At 39.5% G+C, this 14279-nt stretch overlaps 1 protein-coding gene across 1 annotated transcript; it reads left to right on the forward strand.

Moving 5' to 3' along the window:
- The first annotated feature begins 3649 nt into the window (after positions 1 to 3649).
- Positions 3650 to 12924, forward strand: cd7al (cd7 antigen-like). The gene is made up of 5 exons (XM_008414859.2): positions 3650 to 5214; positions 6197 to 6550; positions 8362 to 8721; positions 10837 to 10946; positions 11415 to 12924. Exons 1-5 carry the CDS (start codon positions 5154 to 5156, stop codon positions 11628 to 11630), a joined length of 1101 nt encoding a protein of 366 aa, XP_008413081.1. The 5' UTR covers positions 3650 to 5153; the 3' UTR covers positions 11631 to 12924.
- The last annotated feature ends 1355 nt before the right edge of the window (positions 12925 to 14279 follow it).

Below are 14279 nucleotides of genomic sequence, written 5' to 3' on the forward strand. Positions count from 1 at the left end.
GACCACAGCACTTCATGTTTGCTGTGCAATCTCCCCAAAGCTTTCTTTTGACCATGCCTTTCATCTTGCTTCTTTGAGAAAAGTCCGTTTCCCGGAGTGAACAACTATTCATTCTCTTGAGAGATGATTCCCACCAGAGCTTTGAATCGCTGCAGCTCCTCCAGAGTTACCCTGGGCCTCTTGGCTGCTTCTCTGATTGATGATTTTCCGCTTGCCCAACCTGTCAGCTACTGAGGAAAGCATCTCGGATGATGGATTGCGCAGAGATCTGACAGATGTTGAAAGCTTGGGATGTTTCATAAACGGTCCGTTTTCTCAGTTGATGTTGAGTTAACGTTCGTTAACAAACCTGAGGCTTTCAGTGAATATCTGGATTTTTACTGGGATTGAATTACGCAAAAATGTAATCCAGTTGCACTTTAGATTAACTATTGAAAGTGATTGGTTGTACTAATACAATAGCATCTACAATAACTGGAGAATTTTGGATTTATGAGTTACAACATTTATTTTCCCTTTGGGATCAAAAGTATTTTTAAAATTTGAGTTAAACTATATTTCGATTATCACTAAAGATAATTGAGAAAGACCATAGACCCTATCCCCTTTTCTCTATAAATATGTGCTACTTTGTGTTGGTTTATTGCACAAGGGCTCAGATCTGGTCCTCCAGTTCTACCTTCCTTGAACTTTTAGCTGCCTTTCTCCTCCAATGCACCTGACTGTGTTGGAGATTTGATTTGATTCAGCTGTTTAGAAGCAGTGATTCATCTGGAAGTAGGCCTTGAGGATTGGACTTGGGCCCTTATTACCTAATATTTCAGTTAAAATACACTAAAATATGTGGTAATGTGGAAAAGTTCTAGTGTGAATACTTTTGGAAGGCTTTGTAAAACAGTATGATTTAATGCACCCAGATCATTTGGACATGGAGCCCACCAAGGAGGCTGGGTAATTTGGTTCCAAATAAACACCTGATCTAATGGAAAGTAGTTTAATTTTATTCTACTAACTGATTTTGCATACCAGCACTCGAGCATGCATGATTGCTCCAATGGTAGCAATACAAAACACACCCAACAATACAGTCGGTCTGAGTTAAAGACCAATATAAAAACGTGGCATAGATTTTTGGAATAAATTTTTAAAAAAACATGCTGTTTTTATGTTGTTTGCATTTTCATTAGTTCTGTGGTCCTTCATATATTCAGTAGATGTCTTATTTGGATATCGTCAGCAAAAGTCACTTTGACAGAAGGTAAATTTCACAAGATTATCTCGGCACATGGCGTTGATAACCCAGAGACCACAATAAATGCCACCACATATCTATAGAAGCGTCTTCCGGACTGATCTTTGCCACAGCGCCCGTCTTTATTGTTGGGCGGTTTTGTGTCTCAGCGTCTTTCAGTGTCTCAAAGTCGCCCGCTGTGTGCCGTTTGATCCTGTGTTAACATTATTCTACAGAAAACAGCGGAGAACAACTAAGGCAACGGGAACACCAGTTTGAGTAATTCAATACTTTGAGGCATTTTAGTGTTGCGCACATGTTCCTCTGGCCAGATCACTTACTGCTTTGTATTTGTTTTTGTCTAGCCCATCCATATGAGCTTTTCAGCCTTAAAACCCAGTCAGCTGGCATGACCGGTCAGTTAAATCCTGTAAGTACCTGATGTTGATTATAGTGTGAGACTTTCCCATACAGCTAGACGCAAGGCTCTGTTTCATCGAAGTGATTTGTGATTAATATAAAGAAGTCCACATTTTTATTTGATGTATTAAAATCATGAAGAATGACCCGGAAGTACACGCTTGGCCTCTGCTCTGATGACAACTGGCACGGTAAGTAGGAAGAAAAGCTGGGTACTTATTGAAACAACAAATCGGCTTCCCTTAAATTCTCAAGTGGTGTCATAAGTTAATGGTTATGTGGCTTTATTGAATGCTCTAGTTAATTAAGTCATGCAAATTCCACAATCTCTTGCTGCAACAGGATAAATGTCAAGACAAGTTGCCAAATGTTTTCTTGCATCAAACTAACATTTAGAAATCCTCCCTCAATCCTCTGAGAACTGTACATTACTGCAGTGAACACATGGGTTTCCAAAGAGGCTTTGTCTTCAGGTTAAAGCCTAAAATAAAATGGGATTTCTCCATTTTGGAGTCTCTTATTTGAGCCTCCAGGTTTTTTAATTAAATGTCCTTTTTCTGGATTGCGAGACGATGGCTTTATTGAAGGATAAGTTTGACATATAGTGGACAAAATAATTTTTTTAGTATTTAGATTAATCAGTTTTTTATTTTAAGAAAATTGACTTTCAGTACAACCAGTACTACTGACAGAAATGAGAAGTAAATGCATCAACGCCATGCCAAGACACCACTAGATGAAGATAAGTTGTTTTATCAATATATTTGAGGGCGTTGAGGTCAGAAGTATAGCATTTTTCATTTAGTTTCTTCAATGCTCATCTGGGTTTTTTTGTTTTTTCTTTTTTGTAAATATACACTGCTCAAAAAAATAAAGGGAACACTTAAGTGTTCCCTTTATTTTATTTTATTTTTTTGAGCAGTGTATATTCCCTACATGTATAAACTATCTTGTCTGTTCAAATAGAATTTCATTCTGTCCTGTATAGACCAGTTGTCTTTTTGGAACTACTGTGGTGTTTAAATGAAATGTGACGTAACTGTGTAGTATTATGATGCTCAATAAATGAAAATATTTGCATTGCTCTCCTGCCATTTGTCATTCTTAATTTACAGGAATGCAGCTGAGAGCGAAAATCCACTGGGATTCCCGTCACAGCTGCATGCTTGGGTTTTATACAAACTAGAGCACCACCTAGCGGCCAGCGGAGATTTTACAGTGTTGAAAGAAATTTGCTGCTCGACACCAAAAGGGCTTCATTACGTAAATACTGAGGCATAGAAGGAGGACAACTCTTAAAATACAAAACAAATCTAAAAGCATGCTAATCAAATAAGGTGTGCTGAAGCAGGGAGACGTATAAAACAATTCAGGGGAGTATGGATTGATTAGAAAAAAAACTGGATTGTACTAATTGTTTTTTTTTACTACCCATGAATGGACATAAACGTGTGCATTCATAGGTAGTGTTAAATATAAAATGCTTGATATATTTTAAGGAGAAAAGGATCATCGTTGCTCCACGTTTTTCTTTGTGGAAAAATGAACCTCACTGATTCACTGACCTTACAAATGGCTCTGTAGCCGTTTCCAGGAAGATGGAGGTCTGTGACTTCTTTCTCACCTGTTGTGAAATTTTAGATCAGGGCATGTTTCATTTCTCAGATCTTTTAGGCCATTTCAGACAACTTCTGCTTAAGTAACTCTTTTATTCTAGTGGCCTGGCAGTAATACTACCTGGGTGTTGTCACAGTTAATTCAAAATTTTAAAAGTAGGCGATTTATTTGGTTCAGAATGTTAGACGACTCTTTATTAACAGCAAATGTGAATAAAATTGTGAATTTGGTTGTAGCCTTGGTGAACTGAATTTAGTCAGTTCTTGAGAGTGAACTTGCACAACGCAGAACCTGAAATGAGTCACGTTTTCAATACCAGAATTTGAGCTTTGTCCTCATTCTTAAAGGGGAAATGCTCTACTAAACCTTTACTGTGAAACTGTTACATTGCATGAAAACTTTCAAACTGCCTCTGGGGTTTGTTAACTTTTTGAAATCGTCCATTTATCTATGCCTAACAACCCTGGATCACCAGTGACCTGAAGGAATTGCTAAACAAGGGAGACACTGAAATATTGAGTACTATATGAAAACAGCTTCAATACAAAATTAGAGGAGAAGGATCCATTGCTATAGAAGACATCCTGCCTGGTTTTGGGACCAAAGAAAACTCATCCGTCTGTCATTAACAACAATAGACCTTTTGCCCTATAACATCCCAGATCCTCGAGAGACTCCTGTTGGCCCACCTGAGTCAGTAAATACGCACCTTTCAGGACCTCCTGCTGTTTTCTTAGCACCCTGGAGTTGGACATGTCACCATAGATTCACATCAAGAAACCCACCAACATCTGGACAAAGCAGGCAACCCCATGAGGATCTTGTTCTTTGAGTTCTCCTCTGCATTCAACAAAAATTCAGCTTGATTTATTAAGTCAGAGACTCCCGAAGACACAGGTGGAGGCCTGAACAATCAATATCCTGCTGACAAAATGACCAAAATCTGCGAGACTGAAGGGTTGTGTGGCTAAACTGGCTTTCACCACAGGGGGGCTGTACTCTTTACTATTACTGTTCACTCTGTACACCTCAGACTTTCAGTATAAGACAAGAACCCTGTCATCAACAGAAATTACTCAGAAGACTCTTCAGTCATCAGATGTGTCAGAAATAAACAAACAAGCAAAAAAAAAAAAACTCCCTACAGAGATGATGGAAACGATCACCTTGACGTCAATAGAAACAAAATGAAGGAAATGATTGTAGATTTCAGGAGAAAACAACAAAAGTGCTAGTTCTTCTCGGTGCTCACCTAACAGACTTGGGCTGATGATGCAACAGTGAAGCCAACAAGAAAGGGACAGAGAAGAACGTACTTCTACATATTTGTATGTTTGTGCGAGTGTAAAAGTCTTCATGTTTGGATAGATATGGAGCGAATGCACGATGACGCAACTTATCACTCAGAAGCACAGCTGAAAACATCCTGTTCACAGATGGATAGTCAGCATTGCTTCCTCTGGAATATTCAAATAATTAACACAATGGTTTTTGAAGAAGTGAAGCAATTGATGCGAATTTTGAAGAATCGTGCGCAAATTTATGGGAAGATAAGTGAAATCGCTTTAAAAACCAAAAAGGCCCGATAATGTCTGATATCCCTCAACATTTTTCTTTCCAATTTCTGACAGTCACTGGATGAAAAGACAGATTCTTGTTAAGATATCTCTTTTGACAGAAGCTATATTGTGTGTGTTAGTGTGTGTTTCCTCTTGCACAGGCCTTGAGGTTAGAAGGTGGAGCTACATTGGGTTCTTCTTGGTTTCACTTACGGTTACCCAAACCTTTGCCATATCAGTCTGAATCGTCGGCATGTAGCCTGTGTTGTCATGGTTTGCATCATTGTCTATCTTCAGCATCGGTTTTAGTGTCGGTGGCATTGAAAATGACTGGGATCCGGTACCTCGCTTGTCTGTGGACTGTGGTAATCACTCTTGCTGGTTTTGGTAAGTTTGGTTCTGCTTTTCAAGTTCCAGGTGTACTCATTCAAGCAACTTTCTTTTTAACGTGAAAAAACCATAATGTCAGTGGATTGAATGTGGACGTGGTGGGAAATGAGGAAAAAAACTCACTGAGGGGTTAATTTTTCTTTCTGACTTTTAAAAGTGATTCAAAATTCTTTTGATGTGAAATAACAAAATGTAAGTGCATTTTTGGTGACTCTTATAATACGCCAACAAAACACAAACCTTACTTGTAAATGAAAAAGCGTCATCCAATGTTTTTAAATTAATCGCTAAATCGCTAAACCTTCAAATTAATCGCTAAACCTGTATATTAAATACACATTATTTTATATAGAAATTTATATAGAAATTTATTACATTTGGCAAGTGTGTGGACGTTATAGGGGGGGGCTAGAAAAAACGCATATGTATACGCTGGAGGGAAAACAAACAGGCATTTCAGATGTTGGGTTTAGCGTCGCGGGTTCGATCCCCGGCTTTTCCCAAACAGACAACACATTTGCTTTATTACTGCCTCTGGGCGCTTTGAGGGCTCACTGACCCAGAAAAACACACAGCTGAACAGAGAATACAGTGAAAGCACGACCAGCTTTAACATATTGGTTTTATCTAGTATCTAGCTTTTCGTGTCTTAAATGTGCTTCTAGGTTGTAGAAGACCCGCCACGCCAAAGATGAGACATATTGTGATAAAAGTTATCACATTAACCCTCTTAAGACAAATAACTCATTTTCACATCTGGAAAAAAAAAAAACTGTCAGCGTTACTTTTTTTGTAGGAGGTTTTAACCAAATGTTTAAAAGTCATGGAAGACTACTTTTGATTCAAGACTGCAGTTCTTTTTTGTAGTAAAGCATTTTTCTTCCCTCCCCCCCCCCTTTTAAACCAGAAGTTAAACAAATACTTTGTATCAAACAGAGGGTAAGAATTTAAATTGTGGCGCTTTATGTGATTTCTCAAGTTTTTTGCGGCGATGTTTCGTTCGTGGAGCGGCTGGAGGGAGAGTCGGCGGTCGTCCGCTGCGACATGAAGCCGATGGGTCAGCCGCCCTACGGCCTCTACCTGAGGCGCAGCTGGCTCCGTCCCGTAGACGTCTTCTTCAAGTACACCAAGAGCGACGCCTCCGTCAACGAGTCCTTCAAAGGCCGAGTGAGCGTCAGCGGAGACCCGAGCGATTTCTCCGTCAATGTGACCATCTCCCAGCTCGGGGCCGCCGACACAGACCGCTACACCTGCGAGTTCATGGTGGAGAGAATTGGCGCAGAGGATGAAAAGATCCAGGGCAACACCGAAGTCTTCCTCCAAGTCAGCCCTCGTGAGTCTCTTTTTTTTTCTTCTTCTTCTTTCTTTCTCTCTCTCGTTTCTCCGCACACGACTTGGGAGACAGGAAGTAGTGAGGAAGTGAAACTTCCAGAGAGACCACTCGGCTTTCCTCTTCTCACAGATGGACAGTCGTAAGGGTGTGCAGAGGCCTTTGAAGGGACAAGGAGGAAGAAAACTATTCTGATCCATGAAATCTAAAACAGTCAAACGCTAAGTTAAGCAGGATAAAATAGTTAACTTTATATATTTTACCTAGAGATTTTTCCAAACAAAAACAGCAAAACCCAAGAGATTCTGTTTTTTTTTTTTGTTCGTTTTTTTTTTTTTATCATAAACGATTACAAACGTATCCGACCCTCTCCAATATGATGACCTGACTTAAACTGCTGAACTTTTGCTGTTGCTACTGCAAGAGGTACATTTCTCCTCAGTCATTTTTATTTGAGTAAGAGAAGAAAACACTTTGAATATATTCTGAGTTGAATATATTCAAAACGATCCTTGACCATCAGTGTGCAAAAAATGTCTTTGGCACACAGAGGATCAGGTTTTAAGAGGTTGGTGACTGTTTAAAGTATGGATGAAATTAAAACAAAACTCTTCGTTTTATATAAATCTAAACAAACTAACAATATTCAGGGACATATGATGAGAGCTTTCATTTCTTTAAATTTCATTTATTCATATCGGTGACCATACAAGCTCTGAAAGTCACTGATGAGTATTATTAAGACATAAGAAAGGACAGTGTTCTCTTCCTCTGCAGAAACGCTGAACCTTTTGAATGTTACTTAATTCTGTCTCTTATAATTTTAGGATTATCTCATGTAAAAATGATTTTAAAAAAAAAAAACCTAATAAAGATCTAGTAATCAACAGCAAACTATCTGATCCTTAACATATCAGGAAGCTAGAAATATTCTCCATTATTCTTCAGTTGTACCAGCAGCAAGGTGAAATGTTAATGGAAGTGCGTAGATTCACACAAAGGTAATCAGACTTAACGAAACTATGCAAAGATGTAGGGGGATTTAAAAAAATGTACCATATATGACCTCTCACTTTACTCAAGTTCTGCTCTACTGGCCTCAAGCCAATATTCTTTCCTGCTTAAAATGTCTCAATCTGGTGGTTTCAGTTTCTGACTGACGCATATCGTTAGCTAATCACTTAACTTGTGTAATTAGAGCCAAAGTCATCTTAAAAGTGGACTTGTTTTGGTCTAAGTATCAAAGTGTCTATATTAGTGTATAGAAACTGCTCACTGGAGAGCGGTGTTCAAACTGGGACCGTTTTCAGTTTTCGCTGGTCGAATGCGGCGTTGTTTTAAACCTGGACACACGCAGAACGTCTGCATGTGGAGCTGAAGGGCTAAACTCTAACCTCCACCACCGCAGTGGCCCATAGCGGCTGAGTTAGAGGACTCCACGTTTTCACCAACGTCTGCTAATTGGAAACATTAAAGTTTCTCATTCAGTTCCTGTGACGAATAGGTTAAAGTTCACATTGAGCTACACGTTTAGCATTCACCCAGCCCCAACGTGTCCATGTTCATTAAGAGAACCGAAATCTCCATTGGGTTCTTTACTGTCCAACTATTTTCTGAAAATGTTAACGTCTCATGTTCACCTTTGACTGACGTTTCCCGAAAATGTAATGAACCGTGTTTTTTTGTGTGCTCTCCTGTCTAAAATGTGTCACTATAAATCACTCTGACAGACATTAGACTCCGTATGATCGTCTTCTTTAAGTGATCACGTCCACGATGTCGCAGCCATTTTTAATTCCCTTTTCTCCCCGGAGATGCTCCGAGCTCCGTGGACCTGGACCTGATCCAGACCTGCACCGGAGGTTCCGCTGTGCTTCCCTGTTTCACCCCAAATAGCGAAGGCTCGGCTGTGGAAGGCGTGGTTCTGAACAGGCAAAGGGGCCGAGCCCCCGTGGAGGTGGCCTACCACTCCCAACGGCGCCACACCTCCCTGCTCCCCGCTGAGGGAGTCCGGCTGTCGTCTGCGCCCGGTCCGGGCGGCATCACCTTCAACGTGACGCTGCTGGGGCTCCAGCCCGAGGACAGCGCCCTCTACAGCTGCCAGCTGCTGCTGCGCGGCCGGCCCGACAGCAGCACCAGTCTTAGGGGTCAAGTGTTCTTTATTTCCGTGCAAGGTGGGTGACATCACAGGCTGAGCTGTGACCGAATGTGTGCAGGCTCCGTTCTCAACGTGTCAGGACGCTTCCGGCTTCAACTAGCACACCTCTTCATTTGACCAAATGCTCTCCCAGTGCATCCACTGCCTCACCTCAGCTCCTTCCACTTGTTTTATTTGAAAATATGTGAAATCAAGAACACAAATTGGAAACAAACACATCGTACATCAGCTTCGAGCTTAACCTTGGTTAAGGAAACGCCCCTGCAAAATGAATTATCACCAAAAAAAAACATGAATTAACATGTATATATGCATTTTTTATTTTTATTTCCAGAAATGTGACAGAAACCCTACAGCAACTAAATTTGTTTTATTGTCTTTGCTCTCTTTATGCTTCCAATTTGTTCTGGACAAGGAATTCCTAACACTATTTCTGGTGTTGGGATTTTGGCTGTGGAAACGTTGAAATTTTGAATTTGGGGAAAACTGTGGTTCAATCGTCTCCATCTGGACGTTTGCACATCAAAAGTAAAGAACTAATTTTGCTCAGTGAGCCCAGTTTATCAGCATGGTGCATGTGGAAACACAGCAGGGCCGCATGATTCATTATAACGTTTCTAAGTTTTCAACAAACTAATAACAGGAAAACTTGAAGTCTTTTCTGTTGAAACCACTTGTTTGAAGTTTCTAACCAAGAAGATCGTCTTGGCAACTGGTTGTCAATTGTTTTTCTGTTTTCTTATGAAGCTGATCATTTAGTCCCATGACTAAAAAAAAAAAAAAAAAAGAACAAGTGTAAAGGATTTTTGCCAACAACATCTTTTAAGCTAATAAGACTCTTTGTGACCTTTCATGTGTAAAACCTGCATATTAATCTAAACCCCCCCGGACTTATTCTAAAAAAAAAAACCCCTGAAGTAACGACTTTTCAAACCACAATGTCTGTCTCATGAAAACATTTGACCATGACTACAAATATCTGAAAAATAATGTCTCATTTGCTCAACAGGAAATATGCCCAAAAAGAGACTGCAGCCGAGTTAACAGTTTATCTGAGATTTTCATGAGTTATTTAATGCAAATCACTAAACACAGGGGTGGCTGTAAGTATAGGTAAATTGAATCGTGTCAGAATAATAATAATATTTAATAAGAACAATCAATATAAAATTTACATTTTTTTGCATTAAAATAATGAAATGGAATAGCTGAAATGAATTTTCAGACAGTATCAGTTCTTCAGATTCGTTAGATCTATTTTCCTTATTAGTTTAGAAACCATTCACTTTCTTCACATCAGGTTCCATAAATAACAACATTCGACTGAAGATTTTTTACATTTTTTGCTATTTAAAAACCTAAAAACCAGAAATAAAATTGTGGTTCATTGAAATATTTTATTGAGCAGGTGTTTAGCAAAATTATATAAATAGTCTTGTTTAAAAAAATTTTTTTTTATCAGGTTGTGTAACATTTGTGGCTCTAAACCAGTTTAATTTACCTGGACTGAGGGGGAAAGAAATGTCTATTTGCAGATTACAGATATTCTACGTACCGTTTTAATGCAACTTCAACCTCGTGGTTCTAAAAGGCTGAAAAGTGCAAAAGCTCAGGGGCTGTGAATACTTTTACAAGGCGCTGTCAATGTTTTCAGTGTTGCTTCTTTTTTGGGGGACAAAAAAAAATAAATGTACGGAAATCTTCCGTTTCATTTTCACTCAATCGGCTGACAGGTATTAGAATCCGGCTGTAGAAAAACATTCATAAAGTCGTTCCTCTTGTGTTTTTTTTTTTTTTTTTTCCTTTTTATCTCCTACCAACAGGTGAGCGTCTCTTGATCACATGCGGGTTTCTAGGAACGGTTATTGCTCTTAATCTTTTCATCTTTATTAATACTCCTGCTCTCAACAATGGCTGCTGTCGCCTCTTATCAAATATGAAAATACATTCAAACTGCAGCCCGAGTAGGAAGGAAATCTGTGGTTTCTGCTTCTCGGCCGTCATAGATGGGCTGTTATTGCGCTCCTTTTGTTATCGCGTGTTGTTTATCTCAAACCATCACTTCTATTTATCGTCATTCTCTCTCTGTGTGTGTGTGTGTGTGTGTGTGTGTGTGTGTGTGTCTCTGCAGGCGATAGGTGCGGCTGCTCCAGCTACCCCGCGCTGCTCTTCGCCTTGTCAGGAGCCGTGGGCGTCCTCTTCCTCCTCCTGCTCCTCGTTGGATGTGTGGCGGTGTGTAAAGTGAGTGGTCTTGTAGGTTTTGTTCTGCTTCTTTTGACACCGCGCTCAAACGGGGTGGGGTCGGGGGGCCCGACAATCAGCACCTGCAAGCCGAGAGCGTGCCAGAGGAGTTCCTCTCCAGCTCGCCACAAAAACCGCAGCGGTTTCATAAGCTTGGCTGCAAGTTGTCAGCATGTTTTTCTTCAAGTTTAGCACCAACAGAAATGTAACTGCAGTCATTAGTTTCGACATATTAGTTGATTCTTAGGGTTACTGAAAAAAAAAAGAAAAAAAAATTTGTTTCCCAACTTTTGCTTGTGGGATTTAAGGGAGTTTCGGGGCCAACATCAACAAGACGCCGTCTGGTCTGAGAATGACAAACTTTGATTTTGACACAGGAAATCGAGATTTCGTATTTACAGCGTTTTCTCAGCTCACTGATTTAAAAAAAAAATTTTTTTTTTCCTGTCTTGTCTCGATGGTGTTCAGGGTAAAACCCGCCAGGGTGCCAAGTCACACTCTCAGGCGCCCATCTACGAGGAGATGATCGGGGTGCAGACTCCCAGCCGAAAACTGCCCGCTCACCGTCTGCAGGAAGTCGAATCCTCCGAGTACAAAAACTGCCCGTTGAAGAGGGCCAGCCCTGGGAACCATTATGAGAGCCCGAGTGGGGCTCTCTTTCCCAGGAGGGATTCTGAGAAATGACATGTCAGATCAGAATAGGATGACCCAAAACTTTATGAAATTTGCAGAACTCTTTCACATCTGTCTATAGACTATCAGAAGATTCTTTTTTTTTTGTGGCCTTTCAAACAAGAAAAAAAAAAAAAAAGCACATTCCCCTCGCAGACTTCTTCTGATTTTGCCGCATTTGAATGTTTCAGAGCATCAAATAAATAAGAGAAGTTGAGTAACTACAAAATGCAAATGAATTGGCCCGTTTTTCTTAAATGTTGAATTCGGTCTTATTGACCACATATTTTGGAAAGTTTCACATGCCGCTGACCTCATTACGGCTACACATTTAGAATCAAGAAATCATCTAAAGAGCACCTGTCCAACAACAGGAAGGAGGCCTAATGATCTCAAAAAGCAAACGCAACAGTCGCGAAGAAATGTTCAAAACAGACGAGGAGCAAAGTGAAAAGGTCACAAAGTCGTTTCTAAGGCGTTGGAGAAATGTCCACAAATGAGTGAAACAACAGCAGCCAGCCTACATAAATGACTCCAGGGCGTCATGGCAACTGACCCAGGAGGTGAAAAAGAGCGTAGAACAACATCTCGGTAAATCTGGTAAAATATTCTGTGGAGACGACGTAGAACGTTTTTCTTGTAACATTTGGAATAAAACTAATGCACTATTTCAGGAAATAAACCCAAAAAACGTCACTCACTCACTCAGGGTGCTGTGGTGGCGCGGTGGTGAAGCACAACCCACATATGGAGACCTTGGTCCTCAACGCAGACGTCAGGTTCGAGTCGCTACCCACCTTCCTGTCTAACCACTGCTAAATAAAGGCTGTTTTTAAAAAACAAACAAAAAAAACATCACACCCTCCAACAAGCATGGTGTGAGTCTGGAGATGATTTCTTCTTTAGGAGCTGGATGACCCAGTGCAGTTGATGCAAAAATAAATTCAGCTTCTGATCTTATCACAGAACAGCAACTCCTTTAGCTGATCCTGTTTGGGTCAAGCAGCAAGAGGCCAGTCCTGCACTGAATGTCTAAAAATACCCCAAAACTTGAAAGGTTTTGGACTGGCCTAGTCAAAGTCTACTCTTGAATCTAATTGGGATGACAGGGAATGAGCCACAACAGGATGTTTCTGTGGCCGAATTATAATGTCGCTCCTAAGAACAGCTGGCAGAGAGATGTAAAGAGACTCGTCTGTTATTGTAAATATTTCATGGTTGCAAGTCAAGTTTTATATTTAACTACTTTTTCCCACTTAATATTGAATGAAATTACTGTTGGACAATTTTATATATATATATATATATATATATATATATATATATTTTTTTTTTATCTAGTCAGTTTATCCTTTGATGATGTGAAACATTTACAGGTAACAAAAATCTGGAAGGGGGCAAATATTTTTTTATTGGACTGTATATATATATAAAACAACTCAATGTCATTCCTTCATAATGTTGTTTTTTCTTGTATTTCATTAAAAGTGTTGAAACAAAAAGCTCGATAAAGTTCAAACTTGTGGGATTTCATTTTCATTTGTTGTCACACCTCCACACCTAGAAACGTTTGATGACCTGAGGGGGGGAAAGCTGCTGTCCACCCAGACCAGGCTGCAGGGCCAGTTTAGTTCAGCTCAGTTACGCACAACTCCTGTAAAACTGCAATAATGTTGGAACTGCAAGTTTATTACCAGTAAAAAAAAATCTTATCCAAACAGAAAATGTTAGGCACAACACAAAGTATTTAAAACAAATATGACCACATCACATACGGAGTGACTTTAACTCAAAAGTTGACTGGTGCTAGAAAATCTCTGAATCTGCTTAATTATTTCTTAAAAGTAGTTATATATATATGACAATGATTTTAAAGAAAGAGTGACCCAAATCCTGTTATTGCTGAAAATTGACAAAAATCTTTTATACCTTTTCTTTGTAGATCCAAAACTCAAGGCTTTGGCATGTCGGCCTTATTAAAAATAAGGCAATAAACAAATTACAGATACAGTTCCTAAAAAAAATATAATACATTTTGGCCCACATGACAGAAAATGTGGAACACCACTGAGTGAAGACGTTTAGCAATAAAAACAGAACAAACCTAAAAATGGTCAAAAACTTTTCTACACCACTGTGATATACTTTCTTCCACATTTTTGTAAAAGAAAAAGACAAGACAACGAGTAACAGACGAGAAAATGTGTATTTTATTAATATAGTCTGAAAGAAGCTCCATAATTCATGGAAACATTGTTTTTTTTTCCAATGCATGTTTTTAACAATCACATTCTATGAGGAGAAAAAAAGAACAACATTAAAAGCCACAACTTTGCATTAAATGTACAGACATTTTTCCGTAATGTTTTTTTTTTGTTTGTTTTTTTTCTTTTTCCCCCAAAGTGAAGAAGAGAAAGGCAAAGGCAAAGTCCCCACATCCCACCCTGACCCTCCCACCTCTCCCTAAAAAACAGACAGCCTTAAAAGTCATGGGCTTTTTTCAGTACAACCCACAGTGCTTTAGCAGAAAGATAAGCGCTCATTGGTTAAGGATTACACAGCATGATGACGCAATGTAACGTTTTGCTTAAACATTAGATAAAGACGGGGTTTTGCGGGGAGGGAGGAGATGAAAGACGAGGAAAAAAAACAAAAAAAAAT

The sequence above is a fragment of the Poecilia reticulata genome, linkage group LG1 (assembly GCF_000633615.1).
Source record: "Poecilia reticulata strain Guanapo linkage group LG1, Guppy_female_1.0+MT, whole genome shotgun sequence".
In the NCBI taxonomy this organism is placed as follows: Eukaryota; Metazoa; Chordata; class Actinopteri; order Cyprinodontiformes; family Poeciliidae; genus Poecilia; species Poecilia reticulata.

Coding starts and splice junctions, on each gene's coding strand:
- cd7al (XM_008414859.2), top strand. CDS start 5,154: ATGACTGGGATCCGGTACCTCGCTTGTCTGTGGACTGTGGTAATCACT. Junction 5,215..6,196: donor AATCACTCTTGCTGGTTTTG/GTAAGTTTGGTT, acceptor TGATTTCTCAAG/TTTTTTGCGGCGATGTTTCG. Junction 10,947..11,414: donor GATGTGTGGCGGTGTGTAAA/GTGAGTGGTCTT, acceptor GATGGTGTTCAG/GGTAAAACCCGCCAGGGTGC.